The sequence below is a fragment of the Diceros bicornis genome, chromosome 19, assembly GCF_020826845.1.
Source record: "Diceros bicornis minor isolate mBicDic1 chromosome 19, mDicBic1.mat.cur, whole genome shotgun sequence".
In the NCBI taxonomy this organism is placed as follows: Eukaryota; Metazoa; Chordata; class Mammalia; order Perissodactyla; family Rhinocerotidae; genus Diceros; species Diceros bicornis.
Window position 1 is genome coordinate 29,553,842 of NC_080758.1, and position 27,735 is coordinate 29,581,576.

Genomic DNA, 27,735 nt, shown 5'->3' on the forward strand with positions numbered 1-27,735 from the left:
CTGACATGTTGCTTATCTTCCCCAAATATTTGTGTCTATTTCCTCCAAATAAAGACATTCTCCACACGGCCACAACACCATCCAAATCAGGAAATCAACACTGACACATTATTATTACCTCATCTTCAGACTCCATACAGGTTTTGTCAATTCCTCCAAAAATGTCTTTTATACAAAAGGGATCCGGTTTCTTTTAATTGTCACGTCTCTTTAGTTTCCTTTAATATGGAAGAATTCCTTTTTTTTTTTTTTACTTTATGACCCTGACACTTTTGAAAAACATGGCAGTTATTTTGTAGAATGTCTTTCATTTCAGATTTTTCTGACACGTCGTCATGATTAGTATCAAGTTTTGCGTCTTTTGCGGAAATACGCAGAAGTGATGCTGTGTTCTTGTCATTGCATCCAATCAGGAAGCACACGATTTCAGTTTGTCTCATTACTAGCGATGTTCACTTTGATTACTTGGTTAAGATGGTGTCTGCCTAGCGTTTCCACTGTAAAGTTATTCTTTTCTCCCTTTTGTAATTAATAAGTGTATCACCTAAAATTTTTTTCTAAGAGCCATTAAATCCATTTTGAGCACCTGCCCCACCAAATTAGAAGAGAGGGACTAGTAGCTATATTCTATGGCTCCCCACCCCACCCTTGGGCTGTATAAGGGCTGTAGTTCTTGGAGCCAAATCTTCTCCGGCATGCACCCGCACCCTGCCTCCAGGTCCCGACACCTCTGGAGTATTGCATCCTCCCAGGGTGCAGTCTTCCACTGCTCACTATTTTACCACCCACTCTGTGGAAAGTGCCCTTGTTTGCAATGTTTGTTCACGTATGCTTGTTTGTGCGTGCTCCACAGCCGTATCCCCCTCCCACCTTGCTAACAGAACCCCCCAATTCTGTCCAGCAATGGGTTTCAGCGGTACCTAGGCCCTTCCCCAACCCCAAGAGTTGGATCTTCATTCGACCACACCGTTTATAAGCCGCCCCACCCCCTGGCTAGTGATTGGTTGATGCTGAGACACGTGTTGAGAATCTGACCAATCAGATGTGAAGGGAAGTCCGCTGGAGGCTTCTGGGAAAGATAAATTCCACTAGCTGACTGCTTTAGTGCACAGACAGGACTTGGTAAGAAACAATCCACATGGGTGAGTCTTAATACTTTACTACAGCATCATAAAAACTATTGGCAGGAGATTCAGAGCTTTAGGTTCTTGGAACCAGCTAATATATCCCACTGTCTGAATTTGCCCTCTACATGGCTTTTACTTCTCCCTGCCAGCCTGAGATCAGTTCCGTCAGGGATTCTGAGAAAAAGTGAGGGTTCCAACGGTTTTCATGAGACTCATTCTTTTCTCTTTTCCTGAATTTTAATAATGGAAGAATGTTAAAAATGTGTAGGAATAAGGCACATAGGGAATTGGTGTTTTGTGTGGTTGGCCACACTACAATTTTTCCCCAAAGTTAAATTGTTGTTTATTTTAAAAAAAAGAAACTACATAACTTTGTGCAATATCGCCACATTTTTGCAACTTCATCTTTTTTCTTGTATAGCTTTATTGAGATATAATTCACCCAGCATAAAATTCACCATTATAAAGTGCACAATTGAATGGTTTTGAATATATTCATAGAGTTGAGAGGTACTGGATTTTAGAGCGTATAGGCTTCTGACATGTAGTTATAAAACGTGCCTGTTGGTGTCACTGCAGAGCTCTGCGGTCCAGTTTTCACTGCTGCCTTCCCCTCAGTGTTGTGTTTTACTATGACCAAATTAGGCAACAGATAAATGTAATGGATCTGTCTTAAGGGAGACTGTCATTGCAGAAATAGAGGATAAATGCACATTTGAGTTTAAAAAGCTGAGATCCAGATGAAAGACACAAAAGTTTGGAAAAACACAGGCTCCTGTAGAGGCAGCCCCTCCCCTTCTATTACCCTCCCCACACTCCAGTTACCTTCTGAGACTAGACAACGCTGCAGGATGTGTGAGAGAGAGGAGCGGAACTGGAGGGAACCAACACTGGTGGGCCCCTGAGATGGTTCTGCAACCTGGTCCTCAACCCCAGGCCCAATTTGGATTGGAGAGGGATTGGAGAGTCAGGAGGACTTATGCCTTCCTTCCTGGTGACATGGCTGGTGGAGTTCCTGCCTCCAGCCTGGGCTGGCAGCAAAAAAGCAGAACTGGGGGTGTGCTCTGCCTAAGTATGCTCTGCTCAAGGTGCCTGAGAGCACTTTTCAGAGTTTCTTGGGGTCCCAGAGTAGCCAGATTTTCCAATGTGCTTAAGAGGGTTGTGGGCAGAGCTGAAAGTGAGGGAAGCCCTGAGATCAGGAAGATTATGCTAGGGGCACCTGTGTAGATCCGTAGTCAGGGGCAGCACAAGGTCATGGATATCTTAGCAGATGCCTGCATGGACCAATGTCACAAAGACACCTAGATACTACTGGTGATGGAGAGGGCGAGGGGACCCTGATTTGACTGAGGAGATCCTGAATTGACTAAGATTAAGTCCATGGAAAGAGCGCTTAAAGTAGAAATTACGTTAAATTATGGACAAAATTTAAAATGTAATACGTTGTGCACACCTGGAATGGTGGCTTGAGAGGTGCATTGTTTTTTCTTCATCATGTCACCCAATTTCTCCAAGACACCACTTCTCCATCTATAAACTGGGTTGAGGAGGAGGGTTTGGACTAGGTGGTAGCTCAGAGTGACCATGATGCTAAAGTCTCAGAATCCCTCAGATGTTTGCTGCCCACCTGTGGAACTTCTCCCTATAAGACACTTTCTTGGCAGTCCTTGCCCAGTCTCCAGTGAGATTGCTGAGAATCATCAGGATAGCTCAGGGTGACAAGGGACAAGAGGGACATTCCCATCTTCTGCAGGGATCATGTGAAAATGCAAAAGAAAAATATAGCTACAATCATGCCATCATGACAAATGGAAACATTTTGTCTTTCTGCTTCTCCTTCCAATCCATGCCTGCCTAAGTACCACTTCTGGACCAGAGCCTGGAGACTGCATTGTATCCAAGGGCTTTTGGGAAGCAACGAAGATGGAAAAGGAACATATGGCTATTTTAGTTCTGCTGATTGGCTGCCCTGGTAACCAGCTTTACAGACCCAGTGACTCTAAAATTCCCTCTCCAGCTCGGACCCCTATCCTGAACTCCAGATGTGTATGTCCATCTGCCTTCTCAACATCTTCACTTGGAGGATGAATAATCATTCTCTTTAATGTGTTGGAAACTGAACCCTTAGTTCCCACCACCAAACTGTTTTTCCACCTGTCTTCCCCATCTCATCCATTGCTCAGCCTAGCCAGGAAGCCAACCCCAATTCCTCCCCCTTCATTATTTTCACATTCAGTCCCCAAACAAGTCCCCTCATTTCTACCCATAAATACACCTCCCATTAGTCAATGTCTCTCCCTCTTTGCTGGCACTGCCGTAGCTCAAGGCATCCTGATGCCCCCTGGTTTGCTGCAGTAACCTCACATCTGAATTTTCTGATTACTTGCTTTCCTCTAATCTGCTTACCCCACAGGAGCGATGGTGATTTCTAAAAATGTAAATCAGGTCTTCTCATTTACTCTGTGGATTCAAACTCTCTAATGTCTTTCCATTTTTCTCTGAATAAAATCTCTACTCCCTACAATGGCCATTAGCCCTGTGTGATTTCGCTTCTGCCCACCTCTTCAGCATTGTTCCATGTCCCATCACTCTCAAATTCCAGCCCCACTGGCCCCCTTCCTCTTTCTTGAACATTCCAAATTCCTTCATACTTAAGATCTTGGCACAGTGGGTTCCCTGTCACAAGAGTGTATTTCCCCAGGGTCCTGTGACATTCAGATGTCAGCTCAACTATTTCCTTTTCAGAACGGCTTTCTGTACTATTCTTCCTAGGTAGCAGCCACTTAATTCCTGATCCCTGTGGAGATCTCTGTTATTGCAATCTGCGTTATTTTGTGCACCTTTTTATTTTCTTCAGGACACTCATCACATTTTTCTTTCTTCTTATCTCTCTCTCTCCTTCCATCTCTTTCTCCATGCATTCTTTCCTACGTGTGCTCAACAGACTGTAAACTCCACAAGGGTAGTGACCATCTGTACCAACATTCACTAATGCTTTCTCCGTGTCTAACACAGTGCCTTTTACATATTCTAAGCTCACTAATTTTTGTGGTATAGGGACACCATAACCTCCTTTGCAATGATCAATTATTTGTGTGGAAGCTCTGGACTGGGCTTGCTTTGGACATGAGCTATTTCCTTTAACGGATGAAGAATCTTCCTGTACAAGCTGGGACTCTTCTGGCTGCTTCATTTTTCCTCTGGTTTCAAGGTCTAGGACACCTGGGACATTCCCTATCACCTTCTCGAGGTATGACTTAGGGGATGAGGAACTATATAAACTTTTTGAGCAAATGTTTAAAAAAAACCATTCTGATGTCTGTGAAGTGTATGGTTTGGAGACTCCAGAGCGAGACTTGTGAGGAGGATATTGGAGTGATCTGGGGAAGTGCTACCGAAGTTCTGAACAACCATAAAGCTGAATGGGAGGGAACAGAATTCATGGGACTTGAGACCTAGGGCATCTAGGACTCAAAATGTGAGGTGGCAAGTTTGTATGAGTGCCGACACTGTCCTTGCTAAGCCCTGAGAAGGGGTCTCTTTAACTTTTGCTCACTGGACACTTTGCTTGCCTCATCGTAGTCCTGGCCCTGCTTCCAGTGGGAGGTGATGGGGAAGGAGGCCAGGACATCCCCAAGACACCCAGTATTGGAGGCTGAGTTTGGGGATGTTGAAGCTGAAGGTGCTCTTTTGTGAGTAGAAGGTGTTGAAGAGGAGATTCATGTCTGAGGGGCAATGGAGGTGGGCTCTGGCCCTCTATCTCTGTGACTACAGCGGTTCAAGGCCACAGTGAATCAAATACAGTAGGATGTCTATTTCCCTGGGCATATTTATCCTTTTACAGAGAGCCTTTCTCCAGAACTTGGTCTACACTGCTTCCCCCAGATCTTCACCAGGGCCATTTTGTGGCTCAGGACTAACCCTGAATCTATTCCATAACCACCTTTCAAACCTGGAAAAGTGCACATGTTCTTCCCTTCTCCTCCTCACTCAGAGGCATGGAGTAGGCTTTGGTGTAGAAGAGCGGGCCTGAGAGATCAGGAAGCAGTAGAATGAGGATGGGTCAAGATCTCCCCATATGTCTCTAGAACCATAGACAGTGAGGCTCCTTGGAAAACACTGAGCAGAGTTGGGTTTGAATCTGGGTTGTTTTTTTCTACCCTCCGTTATCTGACTAACACTGAATAGGTTCCGTCAGATCCCTCACCTGCAACTTCAGGAACAGTGCCCCCCTTGTGGGCTTGATATAAGGATGAAATAAGATACTGCATGTGAAGTGCCAGACCCATGGTGCACCCATTAACTATGTTTTCCTCCTTATGTGGAATCATTGATTGTCATAATGGGAAGGGAACTTGGGGCTCTCTAAGTAATGTTCTTGCATTTATTTTTTTCCATTGGATCTTAAGCACATAGAATTGTACCTATCATAAATCTTGCTTCATGAAACCCTCATCATTGATCCATACATGACCCTCTTTTATTAATCTACTTACCTGTCCATCCATCCATCCATCCATCCATCCATCCATCCATCCATCCATCCCTCCATCCTCCCTCCTCACTTTTTCTTCCCTACCTTTCCCCATTTCTCCCTTCTAATCTTCCATCCATCTCTCTACCTACCTACTTACATATTTATTTATCAATCTTATATTGTTATTCTATTTATTTTTTTGTTTATAATGATATAAATATTCATGAAGCCACTACCCAGCAATGAAGCTAGAATCTCGATATGAACTTCCATCTACCTATATGTATCCACCTTTTTCATCCCTCTCCCTCCTCCTAGCTCAGGCAACTATTATTTCAAATCTTGGGTTCATTGATCCTTTTTGAAAAAATATGGTTTTATCATATTTATATATATTCCCAAAGGCCACTTGTTAGCTGTTTTTAATTTTATAAAAGAATATCATGCTGCATGAAATCCTTTGAAGCTTACTCACCCCTGATATTTTTTTGCTCAGATTTATGCATATTATTGTGGGTAGCTATAGTTCATTGATTTTTACTGCTGTGTAACATTCCTTCCTGTGATTGTACTAAATTATTTGCCCATCATCCTGTAGATGGACATTTGGATTGTTCTCAGGTTTTGCTAATTTCAAACCATGCTACCATGTATGTATCTCCTGTGCACATGTGCAAGAGTTTCTTTGAGTATAACTCAAGAGTGGAAATGCCAGGTTATGGTGTATGTGAATGTTCAACTTAAAATTTTCCAGACTGTTTTCCAAAGTGACTGTGCCCCTTTACATGCCCATCAGCAGCATAAGAAAGAGCCAATTGCTTCTTCGTTTTTGCTATTTGATTAGGGACAAAATGACATCTCAGTGTGGTTGCCTTTGGCTTTTCTTGATGACTAATGAGACTGGACATCCCTTCATATGTCTATTGGCCACAAGTGTTTGCTTTAACCCCACCCACAATGGGCTTTCCTTGAGGAGCCAGGAAGGGGCCTTCAGAACTGCAGGTATGTGTCTGCCCCTGGGCAGGAGCCTGTCCTGCCTCTGCTGGTTTCTTGCTCAGGATCATGGACTTCGTGCCCTGAATCTTGAGAGAAGCTTCTTCCTGCATAGGATGTGAAGCCCACCTCTCACTACTGATATTCCCAGTCCAGGCTGTCACCCACTCTGGGGGCTGCAGCAGACAGGGAGGGGCAGCCACACTGGACAGGTCTCAGAGGGCGGATGAGGCGGGAGAAGCTGCAGTAGCAGCTGCAGGCATCACGGCAAGTGTCCCTCCTGGGTCAGTCCTCCTGAAAAAGAGAGGAGGGGATTGAGGGTCCTGTGTCACTGAGGAGGGCCTTGCAGTGGATGTGACCTGCAAGGGAATCAGGGAGCTGGGGCAAAGCCTTGTTTTTCTCTGACCTCTCCTCAGAGACCACCTCAAGAGTGCTCTCTCTGCACTAGCTTCCTGTCTGTCTCCCTCCTTAAATGCTCCCTCTGCCTGGACCAGGGAGCCTGCATCTTTGTGGATCCTCAGACTGGAGCTGTGAGAGGCAGAGGGGAAGGGTGAAGGTTTTGGGTGGCAACTCTCAGGAACCCTCTGGATTCAACATGCCTTCAGGTAGAGATGAAATTGGAGCACCTTGTTGCTTCTCCCTACGGTGCCCCCTGCTGGCCTGGAGTCCTACCCTTGGGAGCCCAACCCCTACTTGGCGTCCCCCTTACCTGGAAGGGAGGCTCCTCCTGAGGACGTAGATGATGGAAAGTGCAATCAGGGGAATCAGCTTCCAGCCAAGCAGGAGGAGGGTCCCAAAGAGGGAGCTGGATGCTATGGCACCTGGGACAGCAGATATCAGGATGAACCAGCTTCCTGCTTCCATCACTAAACCCCCAGGCGGACTCAGCCCCACCCTAGACTCAGGTACCAAGACACACCTTGGTCTTGGAGAGAGTCACCTAACCTTTGAGAACCTCATTTTCCTAACCTCGAAAAGGCAAATTATAACCTGTACTTTATAATATTTTTGTATCAAATGGAAGCATCCAAGGAAAGTTCCTATAGGTGCTCAGGAATTGAATCTGAATGGCTTTTGGGAGGGTGGGTGAGACTTGGGGCAAGATCTTTCATATTATCTTAGTAATTCACGGCACTATCTGGTAAACAGTGTGTCGTTAGGATGCAGCTGTGTGATGAGAGCAATGCTTCCTGCTATCACACTCTGAAGAGGTTGCTATAATTGCCATCCCATTTTATAGGTGAAGAAACTGAGTTTTAGAAAGGTGAAGTGACTTTCCCAAGGTCACACGTGAGGAACGTGCAGAGCCAGCGTTTGAACGCGGCCTGTGTGTCTCCAGGTCCGAGCCTTGACTTGCTTGGTTTTCCAGCCCTACTCACCCCAACTCGCTTGCTTTTCTCTAAACTCGCTCAGCTGCACGCTGGCCTGGACCCATGTCTGAGCCTCACGCCCCACTTGGCAGGTGAACAGCCCTTTGTCCTCTGAGGCGTTGACCAGGAGATGACTGTCTTGGCTGAATGTACCATCTGGGTTCTTGGTGGGGGCGACAGCCTCACAGGTCTGGAAACATCCGTTCTTCTGCATCCAGGTGATTTGTATGCCTTCGGGGTAAAACCTTTGCACATGGCAGGCGAGGATGGCCGCCTGGAGACTTGGGACACGGTGTATCGATACATTCACTGTGGGCACAACTGAAACAACAGCCCTTCCTTTGTTACTTTCTCCCTTCATGTAGAAGATGCTCAAGGAGCATCCTCGCATTTCTGGGCATTGCACTTGGTTCTCGGGATACCGCAGTGAGCAAGACAGATACGGACCCTGCCTCGTGGAGCTGCCGCTCTGGTGTGGTGGACAGGGAGGAGAAGAGCACTCACATCACCCCATAGAGATTCTGAGAGCTTACACAGCGGCAGCTGATCTGGTCTGCAGGTAAGGCAGGTTAGGGAAGAGTTTCTGAAAGAAGTAACCTTTGAGCAGAAATACGAAAGATGAACAGGAATTAACTATGTGTGGCAGATTGTATTTTCCAAAAATGGCCACAGCAAGCCCCACAATGTCTTCCAGAACCTTGCCACTCCCAAACAGAAAGGGAGTCTACTTTGCTTCCCTGGAATCTGAGTGGGACTTGTGACTGCCTGATGAATAGAGTGTAGCAGAGGTGACACTGTGTGGCTTCCGAGGCTGGGTTATAAAAGTGGAGTGGCTTCCACTTCGTACTCTTGAGACACTCATCTTTGGAACCCAGCCACCAAGCTATGAGGAAGCCCAAACTAGCCCATGTGGAAAGACGATAAGGAGACACCCATGTCGAGAAGAACCGAGGTCCCAAGCTGACAGCCAGCACCAACGGCCAGACATGTTAGTAAAGGAGGCTTCAGATGATTCCAGCCTATGAATCATCCAGCTGAGATCCCAGAGTCATGGAGCAGAGACAAGCCATCCCTGCTGGCCCTGTTCAAATTCCAGACCTGTAGAATATGTGAGGATAATAATTTTGGGGATTTGGAGTAAGTTTAGAATATTGGAATAGGTTTGGGGATAATTTTTTATGCAGTCTTGGTAACTGGAACATGAGGCAAGGGGGCTAGGGGAGGGTAAAAGGAGGGAGGGCACTGGGAGAGACGGGGTGTGTGGAAGTGCATCTCAGGCAGAAGGAAGGGCCTGGGCAGAGACCCTGAGGTGGAGCCTAGAATGTTCCAAGGACAGAAAGATGACCAAAGTGAGTGAGGAGGAGTGTGGACGAGATGAAACCACATTCATAGCCAGTTTGCAGTCTGTCTACACTTACTGGTGCTGCACTTACCCCTGAGGGGACATAAGGACATCCTAGGGAGACATACATTGATAGTTTAATACAATTAATTTCTAGATGCCCAACCCTCATATGACTCTTTCCTGAAATTGATCTGCTTGAGAATGAACCCTAAGGTTGGTTCCCTCTCCTTCTTGCTGTTCCTCAATTCTTCTTCTCCCTTGTTACAAAAGAAAGGCCTTCCTGCACACATCCTGAATCTAGCTATGGTGCGTTGCCCTTGGTGTAAAAACTTTGGAAAAAAGGATAAAAGGACAGTTCAACATACTACTGGCCAGAAAGCTGCCTTTAATCAAAGCATCATAAGCCCCCCATCTATCTCACTGCACTTCTGCTAACATTTTAATGATAATGTTAATAATGATTTGTCAAAATTTGTCATATATTTAGATTGTTTTGATCAATTGTGTAATTCAATCCAGAAGTATTTTTTTTTAACACTTAGAGCCTTATGGTCATAAGACAAAACTTTAAGAAATTCACTTTGTATATTTTTTGTGCTAGTTCTCTGTGTGCTCCCAGTCCTCTATGATATATATGCATGTTGTGGTTAGTAAAAGACTTTCAAATAGAAAATATGCTACACTGGGATAAAGTTCTCCCTGGAATAAGAATAGCAATACAAATTTAGGAAGAAAATGGAATGATATAAAATTTCTAATTTATAAAGTAGCACTTGTTTATGTGTGTTGAAATGGATGATGGTGGAAATCAAATCAGTATGATGTTATTTTTCAATTGAGTATGTTCAGAATGATGTAACATTTGTAATATCCCAGGAGTTCTGTCTTGTGCAACTGTTTAAGCGTATGATGAACAATTTTAGATGCTACCTTTAAAATATATGATGGGCCATACAGTTCTTCACAATTATTTTAGGGGTAAATGAACAAAAATGGGTGAAGATCCCTGTTGAACATTCCGGTAAGGACTTTTTTTCCTTTTTGTAAGAGCAGTGGTGAGACACTGAAGGGTTTTAAACAAAGGAGGGACATGACCTGGCTTCCTTGATAAAATGCCCTTGGCTGCTGCAGGGTTGGGGGATGGACTGTAGAGGGTCATGCTGGATATGAGAGAGAGGGCTGTTACATCCAGGAGAGAGATGATGTTGGCTTGACCTTGGATATTAATCCAGGTAGTGGCAGTAGAAATGTATGGATTGAGAAGAGATTTTGGAAGGAAATTTGATAGAACTTGGCGATGAATTGGGTAAGAAATGGTATCTAGCTTGGCTGACTGGGTTGATGGAGAGTCTCTTCATTGATATGGGGAAGGAGGAGGAGCCAAGGGTTTGGAGAAAGTGGGGAGAGCAGCACCATGCCCATCTCTAGGCTGACCATGACTGAACCATGTCTCTTGGGGACGGGGGCCCTGCTCTTCTCTGGTATCTCTGCATGGGGAGTTCTTATAGGAGGGAGGTCAGAAATGGTCATCTGAAGAGGTGTTTTATTGGAATCAAATCCCAGCTCACTAATTTAAGAGCCATGTGACCTTGGACAAGTCACTTTTCTTTCTGGGTCTTGATTTCCTCATCTGCATGAAGCAGGGACTCGCAGCTTCTATGGGATGCTCGAGGTAGAGGCTAGAATTCCATTTCCAGGCTGGAGCTCTCTTGTGGTGTCTTTAGGTTAAGCAAAGCCTGACTCCTACTTTGGTTTGGAGGCATTTGATTAAGGAGGAGCTAAACTCTTCTTTACAATGATACCACATATTGTCCGCAATGGGAAGGGGGGATTACTGTGGACACTATGATGGTATTAATGGGTGCTCTTTGGTTTTCTCTGGCAGGAGCTGGAGAGAATGTGAGTTGGGGCTCTGGACCCCTGGAAGGAATTCACCCATCTACAGGAGTGGGATTCTGCTATGCTGAGGTTGTTGAGTGGGGGTGCTGTGGCTAAGAAGAATGTAGATCCCTTGGGAAATGCCTTGTGAAGGCCTGGGCGGGTGCACTTCCCCAGGAGTGAGGTTGATTTCCTTTGCCTGTCCTTCCATATTTCTGCAAAGTCTGATTCAACACCATAGCCAAAGGCTTTGGCTTTATGAAGTCAGAGAAAGAAAGGTAGAGGCTTGGCCTTGCCTGCATTTTTCCCTCCCCTGATGCCAGGGCGGGTTTAAGAAGCTTGTTTCAAAGGCATTGACTGGCAGCAGAGCAGTGGTGGCATGGTGGTTTGGGCAATGTTGTTAGGAGTCCATGTGGAGAATCCAAGTGGGAGAAATGTCCTTGCTGTGGCCTGGAAGGCCTGTGTGATCTGGTCCCTGCTCCTTTCTCTCCAGCCTCTTCCTTTTCTATGTATCCTTCTTCTCACTAACCCACTTGAGCCTCATCCCTGCTCCTCAAACAGGCCTTGCTCTCCACCACCCCCGTCCTCTGCCTACAACACTCTACTTTTTGCCCATCTGACTCCTTTTCATCATTCATGTCTTGGCTCAAACTTCACTTCTTCAAAGAGGCATTTCTTGAATAAACTAGATTTCTCCTGTTTTCATCTATTCATTCAGTACTCTGTTCTTTTCCCTCATAGCCAGTGTTAGAAGTCATAACTGTGTAAATGTTTGCATCTTGGTTGATGGGGTACACATGACTTTGAACTCAGTGAGGCAGAACCACATGTGTTCTGTTTATCGTGGAATCCTCAAAGCTAGAATAAAGCTGCCACGCAGCATATGCTCAGTAAACACTTGCTGAGTGAATGATTGAACTTCAACCTCCCAAATACACTAGAGGGAAGGGAACTCTAGAGAAGGACCCAATCACGGCATTATGTGGGCAGGGGATGGTTGTATAAGATAGAGAACCTCATACCCACTTCATGTAGGGTTTAGTGAAGAGTGAATAGGAAGATGGAGTGGAAGTGCTCCAAACAAGAACCTGTGGTGGTCACCTATGGTTGGCCATCTGGGTGGGTGATGGGGATGCTTACCGTGGAGGAATTTGGAGATGTTCACATGGCTACTGAGGGGGCTCTGCAATTCACTGTGAGCCACTTGGCAGGTGACCTGGGAGTGGAGTGAGGAGAGGGCAAGAGTCACCAGGGTGGTGCTGATAATGGTGTAGGAGAAAGCGTCTCCAGGTGGGAAGATGTCAGTCTGACGGGCTGGAAGCTCCACTCCATTTTCAAACCATTTCAGATATACATTTTTGGGAAAGAAGCCAGTTGATGTGCAGGTTAGATTCACTCCATCTCCTGGGCTGGCCCTGTTTGAGGGACCAGAGACCTCTGGAAGAGAGGGCTTAGCTTTGATCATGCAAGGAGGAGAGAGACACGAGAGAAATGAAGATGGTAAGTTACTCTGTAGTACAATACCTGCCCTTATGGTTCATCCAGCTAGACTTATCACCCCAGTCTCTCATCTCCACTTTTCTCCTTTTCATAATTTTTAAATGATGCTTCTTATGATAACAGCTTGCCAACTGGCCTCACTGACTTTGCTACTCAACCCTTCCAACCTGCACTCAGAAACCAGACCACGGTGATCGTGCTGAAATGCAGATCCGACCTTGTTGTTCTCCTTCCCCTCCTTCCCAAAGTACATTGTATAAATGTCATGTAAGGTATATAACGAAGGACATCAGACCCCTAGCTTCATCTCCTTGAAAAAATGATAGATCAACCACTTTTAAATATTTTTCCCGATTCTTTGGAAACTTCTCTCTGTGTTTCTAAATAACAAGCTTATACTATTATTTCTCTATTTTTCAGTTTTATGTATTATGGATAAACCTACTATTATGGAAGATGATGATTTAGCTCTCTTACATCTGCCTCTACCTGCCATTCACACTTCCCCTGCTCACATCCTCCTGTCATAGACACATCAAAATCTTTTATCAGAATTTGAATTTATATTATGATGACCAAAGGAGCATTGTTCACAACTGGGCCATGTAATACATCATGATTATATTTTCCTTCTTGTATAGCTTTCTGTTTTCCCAGGAGCGTTTTTAATGGTCTCATCTTTGTTTTTCTTTTGAGGTAAAATTGGTGTATAAGTCTCATGTGTACAACATTATAATTTGATATTTGTATACTCTACAAAGTGATTACCACCATAAGTCTAGTTACCATCCTTCAGCACACAATTGACCCCCTTCACTGATTTCACCCACCCTCCAAGCTCCTTTCCCTCTGGTAACCACCAATCTGTTCTTTGTGTCTATGAGTTTGTTTTTGTTATGTTTGTTTGTTTCATTTTTTAGATTCCACATGTAAGTGAAATCATACGATATTGTCTTTCTCTGTCTGACTTATTTTGCTTAACTAAATACCCTCAAGATATGGCAAGATTTGATTCTTTTTTATGGCTGAGTAGTATTCCACTGTGTATATGTATATATATATATATATATATATATATATATATATATATATATATATATACCACATCTTCTTTATCCATTCATCCTTCAGTGGGCCCTTGGGTTGTATGAATGTCTTGGGTATTTTAAATAATGCTGCAATGAACATAGGGGTGCATATCTTTTCAAATTAGTGTTTTCATATTCTTCATATAAATACCCAGGAGTGGAATAGCTAGATCATATGGTGGTTGTATTTTTATTTTTTTGAGGAATCTCCATAGTGTTTTCCCCAGTGGTCACACCAATTTACCTTCTCACCAACAGTATATGAGAGTTCTGTTTTTCTCCAACATCCTCATCAACACTTATTTTTATCTTTTGATAATAGCTGTTCTGAAGAGTGTGAAGTGATATCATGTTGTGGTTTTGATTTGCATTTCCCTAATGATCAGTAATGTTCATCCATCTTTTCAAGTGCCTGTTGGCCATCTTAAGTCCCCTTTGGAAAAAATTCTATTCAGAACCTCTGCCCATTTTCTAATTGGGTTTTTGTTTTTTGTTGTTGAGTTGTATGAATTCTTTATAAATTTTGGATATTAACCCCTTATCAGATATATGATTTGCAAATATCTTCTCCCATTCAGTAGGTTGACTTTTCATTTTGTTGATGGTTTCCTTCACTGTGGAGAAGCTTTTTAGTTTGATGTAGTCCTATTTGTTTATTTTTACTTTTGTTTCCCTTGCCTTTGGAGTCAGATCCAAAAACTATTGCTAAAACTAATATCTGGGAGCTTACCACCTGTGTTTTCTTCTAAGAATTTTATAGTTTCAGGACTTACATTCAATTCTTGAATCCATTTTGAGTTAATTTTTGTGTTTGGTATAAGGTAGGGGTCTACTTTCATTCTTTTGCATGTGGCTGCCTAGTTTTCCCAGCACCATTTATTGAAGAGACTCTCCTTTCTCCATTGTGTATTTTTGGCTCCTTTGCCATAAGTTAATTGTCCACATACATATGGGTTTATTTATGGCCTCTCTATTTTGTTTCATTGTTCTGTGTGTTTGGTTTCTTTTGGCAAGGACGATTGGCCCTGAGCTAACATCTGTTGCCAGTCTTCCTCTTTTTTCTTTGTATGTGGGATGCTGCCACAGCATGGTTTGATGAGCGGTGTTTAGGTCCATGCCCCAGATCCGAACCCGTGAACGCCTGGCCACAGAAGTGGAGTGCATGAACCTAACCACTATGCCACCGGGCCAGCCCCTCTGTGTGTTTGTTTTGATGACAGTAGCATACTGTTTCCATTACTATAGATTTTTAGGATAGTTTGAAATCAGGGAGCTTGATACCTCCAGCTTTGTTCTTCTTTTTCAAGATTGCTTTGACTATGTGGGATCTTTTGTGGTTCCATACAAATTTTGGAATTATTTTTTCTAGTTCTGTGAAAAACTCCATTGGAATTTTGGTAGATATTGCACTGAATCTGTGGATTGCTTTGATAGTATGGACATTTTAACAATATTAATTCTTCCAATCTATGGACTTGGAATTGCTTTCCATTTATTTGTGTCTTCTTCCATTTCTTTCATCAGTGTCTTATAGTTTTCAGAGTACAAGTCTTTCACCTCCTGTGTTAAATCTATTCCTAGGTATTATACTCTTTTTGATGCAATTGTAAATGGAATTGTTTTCTTAATTTATTTTTCTGATGGTTTGTAAGTGTATAGAAAGGGGACAGAATTTTGTATATTGATTTTGTATCCTCCAACTTTACTGAATTCATTTATTAGTTCTAACAGTTTTTTCTGTGAAGTCTTTAGGGTTTTCTATATGTAGTATCATGTCATCTGCAAATCGTGACAGTTTTACTTCTTCCTTTTTTATTTGGATGCCTCTTGTTTATTTTTCTTGCCTAATTGCTATGGCTAGGACTGCCAATGCTATGTTGAATAAAAGTGGCAAGAGGGGGCATCCTTGTCCTTTTCCTGATCTTAGAGGAATAGCTTTCAGCTTTTCACTGTTGAGTATAATGTTAGGTGTGGGTTTGTCATATATGGCCTTTATTATGTTGAGGTATGTTCCTTCTATACCCACACTGTTGAGAGTTTTCATCATAAATGGATGTGGTTTTTTCAAATGCTTTTTCTTTACCTATTGTGATGATCATATTGTTTTTACCCTTCATTTTGTTAATGTGGTGTATCACATCGATTGTTTTGTGGATGTTGAACCAAGCTTGCATCACTGGAGTAAATCCCTCTTGATCATGGTGTATGATCCTTTTAATGTATTGTTGAATTCTGTTTGCTAATATCTTGTTGAGGATTTTTGCATCTATGTTCATCAGGAATGTTGGCCTGTAATTTTCTTTCTTGTGGTATCCTTGTCTGGTTTTGGTATCAGGGTAATGCTGGCTTCCTAAAATGAGTTTGGAAGTGTTTTCTCTTCTTCAATTTTTGCAAGACTCCGAGAAAGGACAGGCATTAAATTTTCTTTGAGTGTTTGGTAGAATTCACCAGTGAAGAGGTCTGGTCCTGGTCTTTCATTTCTTGGGAGGGTTTTTAAATTGCTAATTCAATCACCTTACTAGTAGTTGGTCTATTAAGATTTTTCTATTTCTTCATGATTCAGTCTCAGAAGATTGTATATTTCCAGGAATTTGTCCATTTATTCTAGGTTATCCAATTGTTGGCATATAGTGATATGATGCTATGATACTGTTCATAGTAGCGTCTTATGATCTTTTGTATTTCTATGGTATCAGGTGGAACTTCTCCTCCTTTGTTTCTGATTTTTTTTATTTGAGCCCTCTTTCTTTTTGTCTTGGTGAGTCTAAGCAAAAACTTGTCAATTTTGTTTATCTTTTTGAAGAACCAGCTCTTAGTTTCATTGATCTTTTCTTTTGCTTTGTAGTCTCTATTTCATTTATTTCCACTCTGATCTTTATTATTTCCTTCCTTTCACCGACTTCAGGTTTTGTTTTTCTTGTACTAATTCCTTTAGTTGCATGGTCTCATTCTTTTCATTTGCTTAGTGTTCTGGGAATATATGATATATTCATCCCCAGACTTTCTGCCAGATTGGTATAACTCCTCCCAGTATGTATGAAACTGCTAAATATTGTAGTGGACTTCAGTTTAGGGTACATGTATACCTAGGAGGGTACAAAGACTTCTCATGAGGCTATACAGATGTGGAATTTTTTTAAAAAACCTTTTTAATATCATAATTTATAAACACATAAAAATAGAAAGTACTCATTGTGGATAATCATTAACAAATGGCCAATCTTGTTTCATCTGGAGTTCTCCTACCATCCACTGGGTTATTTAAAGCAAATACCAGACACTCTATCATTTCATTCACAACTACCTCCACATGTATATCTAAGAGTTAAGACTTTTTTAAAAACGTAATCAAAATGCCATTATCACAATTAAAATTTAATAATAATTAATAATAATTCCTTATTATTAAATACCACTGTAATTGGTCTGGAGGACCTAGTTGATTAGAACAAGGTTCATAATTTTGGCAAGAATACTTCATATGTGGTGCTGACAACTTTTTATTGCATTACATTAGGAGACATGTGGTGTCTAGGTGTCTCTCTTTTTATGGTGTTCAGATTGATTAGTAGCTTTGGGTGCAGTCAGCTTGATCCATGTGTTATAAAGTCCCCCACCAGCTTTTAGCCCAATGTCTTTAACAAGTGTAGATAATTATTGTCTAGATCCATCATTTCATTAGGGGTTTCACACTGGTGATAGCTTAATGCTACCATTCCTTCTGTCTTCATTAGTTGGAATTATTCTTTCCCCCATCAACCATTTTTGGTTACTCTGACATACAGTTCATAGGGGAAAGGCAGGAAAATTCCTCTGTTTACCATCTTTTGGATTTCAGAACAATGAGTTGGTGCCTTAGCTCCTCGCAAGGTGACCAATGAGGTTTCATCTATTTTCATATCATTATGAAATCATGGATTTTAACATATTTGATGGATGTCAATCTATTATAATATTTATCCATTTTAATGCTCAAATTGATCTATCTTGGTGGGATTATCCTGTAAGTGACTTCCTGAGTCTTTTTGATATAACTTCAGTAGACATTGGTAGCTTCCTTGCTTTCTGGTGCAACAAAATATTCTAAGCTCATTTTGCACATTTCCTCTTCAAGATCTGAAATGAGTCATTTCCCTAAGGAGCTGTGGTTCTTTTTAGAGATCTGCTATTTAGAGACCATAATCTGTGTCCTAGCAGTGCTGATTACTACTGGGTTGTCATTGCTTCCAGGTGTTTTTGGTGGACAGGGCTATGAAGTAAGTATTTTTTAAGGAGAAAAACAATTAAATGAGTTAATACTGATAGTTCTTTTTTTTTTTGTGAGGAAGATCAGCCCTGAGCTAACATCCATGCCCATCTTCCTCCATTTTATGTGGGATGCCGCCACAGCATGGCCTGACAAGCGGTACATCGGTGCACGCCCGGGATCCGAACCCGGGCTGCCAGCAGCGGAACGCGTGTACTTAACCGCTACACCATGGGGCTGGCCCCAATACTGATAGTTCTAATTCAAATTTAATACAGCTGTTTAACCTAACTTCTTTGATTCTGTTCTTTATCTGTCTCTCATACTGAATATACTAGTTCCCAAGGACATTAACACAATAACTAATTTACATTATACTTCAATTCATGTATAACACTTATAAATGCCAACAGCAATATTATTTCCAAACAGTATAAATATTGAATAGAATTTGAGATTTCTTTGTGGTCTTTTGGTACTTAGGTTTGTTTCACTCTGGATATAGATACACATTATTATGCGTAGCGTGAAATCTCCATGGCCCACCCAAATTCCTTGAGTTTACAACTCCAGGGCACTCAGGACTACTTCCAAATGCCGGTATATACATGTTTTTACCTTTAAAAGTTTTTTGGATGGTTGCTTTTATGGAAGGTTGCTTGTGCACATGGAACCCCGGAAGTACTGGGCATCTAACACCCTCTGGGAGCAGCTGTCAATCAGTGAGTGAGAGGGAGTTGGTATATAGTTATCCCAAACTCCTTTCCTCTCGATGGGGATAAATCTGAGACTTGTGTTCTGTACCCGTATCATTCCCGTAGTTTCCCAACTGGATTAAGCTCCAGTCACCCAGAGCGGTAGTGGGCTTGATGACACCCTTTGTTGACTGTCTGACTTCACCATTTCCTATTGGTGGTCCTTCACTCAAATCCTTGTCTCAGGGTCTGTTTCTTGGTGAATCCAAGGTAAAACTCTATGTTCTAAAGTCCCTTGAAATAATTAGTCTTTGTCTGGTGAAGCCATCAATTTATAGGTAGCTCAGTTAGTTTCATTGTTGATTTAGTAATTTAGATACTTAGGAATATTTTTTTCATTTTAAATTTTGTTTATTTATTTTTAAAAATATTCATGTGTTTACAAAGTCGAAACCTAAGTCAAGGTACAGTCAGAAAAGTCTAGATATCATTCTTATCCCTTCTATCCTATTTTTTCCTGCCTCTATAGGTAAAGTTTTAAAATTAGATTTTGGTTTATTCTTCTTTTTAAAAAAATATAAGCAAACATGTATATGCTTGTTGTTCCCACTCTTCTTACAATAAAAGGTAGTGTGCACCACATAGCATTCTACATGTTGCTTTCTTGTTTGATGATATCCATGGGTCCCTCCAAAGCAGTGTGCTAAGTTCTTCCTTTAAAACTTCCTTTTAAAGTTGCATAATATGCTGTTGTGTGGCTATACCATAATTTATTTAGCAACTCATCCTTTATTCTTACAAATAGTGTTGTAACGAAGAGCCTCAGCATAAGTCATCTTGTGCTTATGTTAGTGTATCTTTGGGATAAATTTCTAGAAGTGGGATTGTTGGGTCACAGGGTAATGTGTAATTATGTAATATGTATATGTAGTATGTAATTTTGCTAGATATTGCCAAATTCACTGCCTTATGAGTTATATGATTTTGCGTTTCTACTAACAAAATAGGAAGTATCAGTTTCTCCATAGCTCCCCCAAAAGAGTATGCTGTTAAAGTTTTGGATTTTTGGCCACACAGATAGGTGAGAAACTGTGTCCCAGTGTAGTTTTAATTTGCATTTCTTTTTTTATGAGGGTGGTTGAACATATTTTTATATGATTGAGACATTTGTATTTCATATTCTATGAATTGTCTTTTCCTATTTATTGCCCGTAATTCTATAAAGTTGCTTATCTTTTTCTTCTAAAGATTTAGAAGCTCTCTCTATATTAGGGGTGATTCTTTGTCTATATTATATTTTGTAAAATATTATACACACATCCATACAGAAGTTTATTTTTGTACAATATGGTCAAATTATCATTTTTTTTCTCATTTGGTTCTGCGTTTTGAACTGTACTTGGGAAGGTTTTCCCCACTTCCAGATTATTAAAAAAGTCACACATAGTTTCTTCTAATACTTGCACAGTTTCATTTTTTACATTTAAATCTCTGATGCATGTGGAATTTATTTTGGTGTACGGTGGGAGGAACTGTATACATTTCTGGATTTTTTATTCTGTTCCATTGGTCTGCCTACAAATTATCTTTACACTTTTTTTTTTTTTAAGAAATCAATTGACCATATGTATTGGTTTATTTCTGGGATCTCTATTCTGTTTCATTGATCTACTTGTCTATCTTGATGCCAACGCTACACTGTATGACTAATGATTCTATGTTAATGAGGGATATTGGTCTACAGTTTCTTCATCTGCTTTTAGTATCACAGTAATGCTGGCCTTGAAGATTGAGGAGCTTTACTTCCTCTTCAATTTTCTGGAAGAATTTTTGTAGAATTGTTAGTATTTCTTCCTTAAATGTTTGGTCAAATTCCTCAGTGCTGTCATCTGGGCCTGGACTATTGTTTGTGGGGGGCTTTTTAAACGACAAATTCCATTTCTTTAATAAATATAGAGATAATTGGGCCATTTACTTTTTCTTGAGTGAGCTTTGGTAGTCTGTGTCTTTCAAAGAGTTTGTCCATTTCATCTAAGTTGTTGATTTTTTTGGTATAAAGTTTTTCATGAAGTTCTCTTATAATCTTTTTAATATCTGTGGAGTCTGCAGTGATGTCACCTCTTTCCTTCGGTTATCGGTAATTTGGTCCCCTCTCTCTTTTTTCCTGATTGACTGTGTGGCTAGGAGTTTACTGATTTTACTAACTTTCTCAAAGAACCAGCTTTTGGTTTCATTGATTTTTCTCTGTAGTTTTCCATTTCCTATTTCTGATTTCTGTTCTTTTCTTTATTATTTACTTGCTTCTGCTTACTTTGGGTTTTACTCCTTCTTCTTTTTCTAATTTTTAGGTCACTGACTTGAAACTTTTCTTCTGTCCTAATGTAGGCATTTAGTGCTATAAATTCCCACTAAGTACTATCTTGGCCGCATCCCACAAACTTGGTATGTTGTGCTTTCATGTTCATTCAGTTTAAAATACTCTCTAATTTTCCTTTTATTTCTTCTTTGATAACATGTTATTCACAAGCATATCATTTCATCTCCAGTTGTTTTGCGATTTTCCAGAAATCTTCTTGTTATTATTAATCTAATTCTTTTGGTCAGAGAACACATTTTGTATGACTTGACTCATTTTAAACTTACTGAGACTTCATTTATGTCCCATAATAAGATACATCTTGATAAATGTTCCCTTTGCACTTGAGAAGAATGTGTATTCTGCTGGTTTGGAGTGGAGTGTTCTATAAATGTCAGTTCCTCAAATATGTTGATAGTGCTGATCCAGTCTTCTAGATCCTTTTGATTTTATGCCTACTTGTTTTGCCAATTATTGAAAGAAGAGTGTGAAATCTCAGACTATAATTGTGGATTTATCTATTTATCCTTGCATTGGTATGAGTTTGTGTGTCATGTGTTTTGAAGCTCTTTTATTAGGTGCATAAACGTTTAGGATTATTATATTACATTTTCTTATTTTTTTTAATGCTTTAAAGATGTTTCTCCACTGTCTTGCATCATTTTCAGTGATAGATCTGCTGTCATACTTATATTAGTTCCTTTGCATCTAATATTTCCCTTTTCCTCTGTCTCCTTTAAAGATCTTTTCTTTCTTACTGATTTTATGCAATTTGATTGTGATGCACCTTGGGTGCAGTTTTCTTCATGTTTCTTGTGCTGGGGTTCACTGAACTTTTTGGATCCGTGGGTTCATAGTTTTCATCATATCTGGTTATATACAACCATTACTTCTTCAAATATTCCTTCTGTCCCCTTCTTCCTTGGAGTCTTCAGTACATATTTATTAGGCGACTCGAGGTTTTTTCATAGCTGACTGAAGCTCTGTTTATCTTTTCTCAGTCTTGTATCCTGTGTCTTTAAGTTCACTAACGTTTTTTCTTCAGTGTCTTTTCTGCTGTTGACCCCTTCAGTCTATTTTTCATCCTAGACATGGCAGTTTCATTTCTAAAATCTCAATATAGATCTTTAAAAAATATTTCCATGCCTCTATTTCACATATTCTGTATTTCCTGTAGCTTCTTGAACATATAGGGTGTATTTATAGTAACTTAAATGTCCTTATGCACTAATTTTATCATCTGTGTTTTCTGGTTAGGTTTCCAAAGGTTGATTTTTCTCGTTATAAATTGTATTTTTCTGCTTCTATCATGCTTGATAATTTTTTATTGCATGCCAGATGTTGTGAATTGTACTTTCTTCGGTGGTGGATGTTTTGTATTCCTATAAATATGCTTGCACGTGTTTTGGGACATGGTTAAATTACCTGGAAACAGTCTGATGTTTTCGTGTATTGTATTTACGCTTTGTGAGGCAGGTCCATAGCATCACTTGGCCTAGGGCTAGTTATTTTATCTTTACTGGGGCAGATCCCTTCTGCGTACTTTACCAGATACTCCATGAGTTATGAGGTTTTCAGTCAGGTTGGTGGGAGCAGGCAGTATTCTCAGCCTTGTGTGAGCTCCGGGGATTCTTCCCCTGGGACCATGTACCTACACTCATGTGTATGTATGTCCTCAGGTACATACACTCTTTAGTACTCAGGTGAATACTCAAGATCTTTGGAGTTCTCACTCTGTGAAGCTCTGTCCTCTTTGGTGCTCTACTTGGAAAACTCTAGCTACCTTGCCCTCCTTGGACATCCAGCTCCTTCTTATCAACTGAGGGAGACCTCCAGGCTTCACCTAAGTTCACTCTTCCTGCATGGTGGCCTGGAATCTTTCTCCAAGAGTAAGCTGGAGGTAATCTTGGGTCTCACCTCATTTGTTTCTCATGTCTCAGAGGTCATTGTCATTTGTTGCCTGATATTCAATGTCTTGTCAACCATTGTTTTGTATAGTTTGCCCATATTTCTAGTGGGCAAGTAAATCCAGTCCCTATCATTGTTTTGGTAGAAATTGGCTTAAGTATTTAATTTAATTTAAATTTTCTATTGTATTTGTGCTCATACTTTCCATTATATCTTCCAACTGGTTTTGTTTGTATGAAGGTTATTAATTTCTGTGTGTTGATTTTATAACAAGCTACATTCCTAAATTATCTTATTGTTTGTAAAGCTTAATGTTGATTCTGTTAAGTTTTCCAGATACCGTATCATCTACAAAAAGAAATAGTTTTCCCATTTCCTTTATAATTCTTATGCTTTTTATTGCTTTCTCCCCTCTCAAAGCTTTGGCTAATACTTCAGTACAATGTTAAATAGTGTTAGAAATGATGAGCATGAGTTTGAAGACTATTTAACATTCTAGCAATTCTATCCTTTTGAGATGTCCCTCTGAAAGCTCTCAGTTCTTCTATTTTGGAATAGTTCGGTGGCCATTCCTATGCCTCTTGCATGGCTGTTATCTTAGGGTCTCCAATCCCCTATTCCTGGTTCCCAATCTTGCTCTTTCTTTGTTTAACACCTACTTTGGTAAGGCAAAAAGTGTGCAGTAAAGATAGTTCTTGGTGATCTTGCAAACTTGAAAAATTGGCTGGTTATAGAATTTTAGGTTGGAAATAATTTTCTCTAAGAATTTTGAAGGCACTGCTTCTAGCCTTCCCGCATTCAACATTGCCCTTAGTCAGCTCATGCTGATCACATTCAAATGGTTCACATACAACTTGCTTTTTATTTTCAGCTCTTGAAAATCATTTGACCTTCTCTTTGTTCCCAAAGATGTCCTATCATTCTCTTTCTTTCTCCATTACTCTGACATGCTAAAATTTTAAAGATTCAAAATTTCTGTTGATGTATGTTTCTATGGTTCTGTTAGAGTGAGTTATCATGCTCGTATTTTACAGAAAAAATATTATAATCATTACTGCATCGGTAAAAACAGGCCTGATTAACTGCTCATCTTCAGAGTCCTTCCTTTATGGGTGCTGTTTAGAGTCTTGTAGGCTTTGTCTTCAGCCAGGACACCATCCAAGAATACGCAGGACTTATAGAAATCAAGGACAAAATTTAGGAAAAGTAAGGATCACATACTGCACGTCAAAAATGTGGTTTTTAGGGGCCAGCCATGTGGCATAATGGTTCATGGCCTGGGTTCGCAGGTTCAGATCCTGGGCGTGGACCTACTCCACTCATCAGCCGTGCTGTGGCAGCACCCCACATACAAAGTAGAGGAAGATTGTCACTGATGTTAGCTCAGGGCTAATCTTCCTCAAACAACAACAAAAAAAGAGGAAGATTGTCAACATTTGTTAGCTCAGGGCGAATCTTCCTCAGCAACAAAGAAAAAAAGAGATTTTTAAGATTTTCTACCTCAATAATTTTATCATTCTTTTTTTCTGTGAATCTGTGGTTCCATGCTTTTTGGATTATGTTTTAAAGTCTGATTGGTTTTAATATTCCTGAATACTGACAATATTCACAAGTGTAATAATTATTATGTTACAAGTACTCTTCTAAATTTTTTACATTTATAAATTTATTTATATTTTTAATCCACAATAAATTCATGATGTGAGTACTAGTATTATCCCTATCTTATAGAAGACAAAACTGAGGCAAGAGAATTTAAGAAACTCACTAATGTCACACAGGTTGTAAATGGCAGAGGTAAAAGTTGAACTCAGGCCGTTTGGCCCTAGGGTCTGTACTTTTACCTACTCTGCTGTCCAGCCCCTTTAGTAGCCTTTGAAAATTGTAAAACTCTAAAGTGTTAGGATTCTATTGATATATGGCCCTAGGATTGCATTTCACTCTGCTCCTTCACTATGACTTCTCGCTATCCCCACCTTCTATCCTCAATCTTCACACAAGGGCTAACAAAGGGGGAGTCTTGACTTGTGATTTGTCTTAGACCAGAGGGCTGGATTTTCAGGGATCTGCACTTACCACGCACAAACAACTTGGTGCCTGGTCCAGACTTAAACTCCACGTCATCAGGGCTCCCTTTCTGGAACTTCACACAGTAGTAGATACCGGCGTCTGCTGGGGTGATGTTACTGATGCGGACAGAATAGTCCGTGTTGTTTCTCTTTGTGGTGTTTCCAATATTTGTTACTCGAGGGAAGTGGCCTCCTTTGAAATTGTAGATTAACTCACGGCCTGGGCCTGTCCCCCTGAACCACTGGACGTTCCCCACGGGGAGCAGGGAGGTCAGGGTGCAGCGCAGAGTGGCCGTCTCTTTGGCTGCGAAGGATACTGACTTCTCAGGCTGAATCACCTGTAGCTCCTCCGCACCTGCCGCTCCTGGAGGGAAGTACAAGTCAGCTCCAAGTCCCCTCCCTGGCCCAGGGGACTTCTCTTATGGTTTTATTGTGAGACTGAAACTGAAAACCTTTGTAAAACATCTAGGACTGTGCCTGAAGGACCTCCTTCCCTCTAAGTCCAAGGGAGCATCCTGTCCTGGGCATCAGGCTGACGTGGGCTCAGGCCTGGCACCAGCACTGACAAACCTGGTGATTCTGGGATATTCACTCCCTTCCTCTGCTTTCGGTTTCCTCTTCTGTCAAGCATGATGGATCATTCCCCTTTTCCATGAGTGCTGTGACTTTTTTTTTTTTTTTTTTTTTTTTTGTGAGGAGATCAGCCCTGAGCTAACATCCGCCAATCCTCCTCTTTTTTTTTGCTGAGGAAGACGGCCCTGGGCTAACATCGGTGCCTATCTTCCTCCACTTTATATGGGACGCCGCCACAGCATGGCTTACCAAGCAGTGCGTCGGTGCGCGCCCGGGATGCGAACCAGCGAACCCCGGGCCGCCGCAGCGGAGCGCGCGCACTTAACCGCTTGCGCCACCGGGCCGGCCCCCGAGTGCTGTGACTTTTAAATGAAGACACGGACTTTTAAGGACACAGAGTGCGTGCTGTAATGGCCAGAATCAACGAGATCATTTTTATATGTTCATATTTGCATTTACTAAACCATGGAAGGATTCAACAGCCAGAGTTTCCATAGACGCTTCTGTGTAACACACAACACTCTAAACAGTTAAATATGTTAACAACTCAATTAAATTTCACCACAACCCTATTAGAAGGCATTATTATTTATCCCCATTTTACAGACAAGAAAATGGAGGCACAGAGAAGTTTAGTATCTTGTCTAAAGTCAAACAGACTGTTTGTGATGAAACATGGATGTGAACCCTGGCAGGTTTGTTTCTAGAAATACCTGTGCTTTATCCACTTAACTAGATGACCTCTCAACTGAGATGTTAGCACTTCTGTGAGGAGGAGGAGTGCCTCGCCTGTCTGCCCGAGTCTGGAGTCAGTTCTGGAGAGAAGAGAGTGGACAGGCAGGAGAAACTCCCACATCAAGAATAAAATCCTAGGATGCTGAGATTCTGGGAGACTTAATAGTCTAAAAAGCACCAGTTACATTTTTTTTTGCTAGTTCTGTATTGTGTGTGTAGTACTTGTGATTTATCTATCTATTCATCTCCATCTTAATTAAGGCAGCTCTGCCTCCCTGGTCTGTGGTCTTCAGCAGGACAGAGGGGTCAGATGCTGCACCTCCACCTGCTCCCTCAGGACGGGACCACGTTCTGCAGGTCAGGCCCTAGGTCCTAGGGTCTTCATAGGGTGTCAGGGGTGTGGGGGTGAGGAGGGGCTGGGAACCCCTGTCACTGAGAAATAACAAGGGGAGTAAACCCCATCTGGACCTGGGTGGGAGAGGAAAGGCCCCCTCCAAGTAGTAAGAATGCCGGGGGGATTTGTTTGGGAGATCCTTCTTATAAAAGAAACCATTCAGAGAAGTGTCTTAAAGGGGAAGAGGCAGCAAAGAAAGAGGCCCTGGAACAGAGATCCACCCACCTCACTGCCAGTGGAGAAATGGTACCACAGCCAAACTCAGGTGAGCATCCATGCACTGTGGTACCCGAGGACGTGGTGCTCACCTGTGAGTCCCAGCAGGAGAGGCAAGAGCAGGGATGGCAGAGGCAGGGGGCACGGGGAGGTACGGATGGGCATCGTGGTGGCCCCTGGAGCCTGCTCTGTCTGAATGTTGTTCTGGAGAGTCCTGGGACTCTGTGCTCTGTGATGAGAGGGGAAGCCTTGTCTCCCTGATGTAAGAGGAAGTGACTAGGATGGGAGGAAATGGCTGTGGGATTTTGACAGTTTCTGCTTCTAGATTATGAAATAGGAATCAGACACAAGCTAAGAAATTACTGACATAAGGTTCCAAAATTCTTGGAGAGGACCTGACAGACTCTCTTACTGCCTAGGGCTGTCCTCTGGGCCCCCCACTCGATCTCAGAGGCACTGGTGGCCCTGCCTCATCCAGGAGCCCCAGGGACATAGTTTGCCATACTGGAGGGCATGTTCAGTCTTCTGTAACTGTCCAACAACTGGGCTCTGATGAACTGCACAGATGTTCAGGAGGAGGGCTCCTGTGAATGGGGCCTCAGGGGAATGGGGTCCTGTTCTCCCCACTCCAGAAGTGTCAGTGGTAAAATGAGCTGTGACTGATATTCGCCCCTGGCTTTGAGAGTACACCTGTGCGGGAAGTGGCTTTGGCTGAGCAAGGAGTTAGGTCTTTGGTGGGGGAGGGTAGTTTCTGTTTTAGACGAT

At 41.7% G+C, this 27,735-nt stretch overlaps 1 protein-coding gene across 1 annotated transcript; it reads right to left on the reverse strand.

The window, feature by feature from the left end:
• Nucleotides 1–6,525: 6,525 nt before the first annotated feature.
• On the reverse strand, nt 6,526–27,221 carry LOC131418583 (signal-regulatory protein beta-1-like). The gene is made up of 6 exons (XM_058563045.1): nt 27,063–27,221; nt 25,060–25,416; nt 12,331–12,645; nt 7,977–8,288; nt 7,307–7,418; nt 6,526–6,891 (listed from the first exon to the last, which is right to left on the reverse strand). The coding sequence occupies exons 1-6, from the start codon at nt 27,133–27,135 to the stop codon at nt 6,813–6,815; spliced, it is 1,248 nt and encodes a 415-aa protein (XP_058419028.1). The 5' UTR covers nt 27,136–27,221; the 3' UTR covers nt 6,526–6,812.
• Between the last annotated feature and the right edge of the window lie 514 nt (nt 27,222–27,735).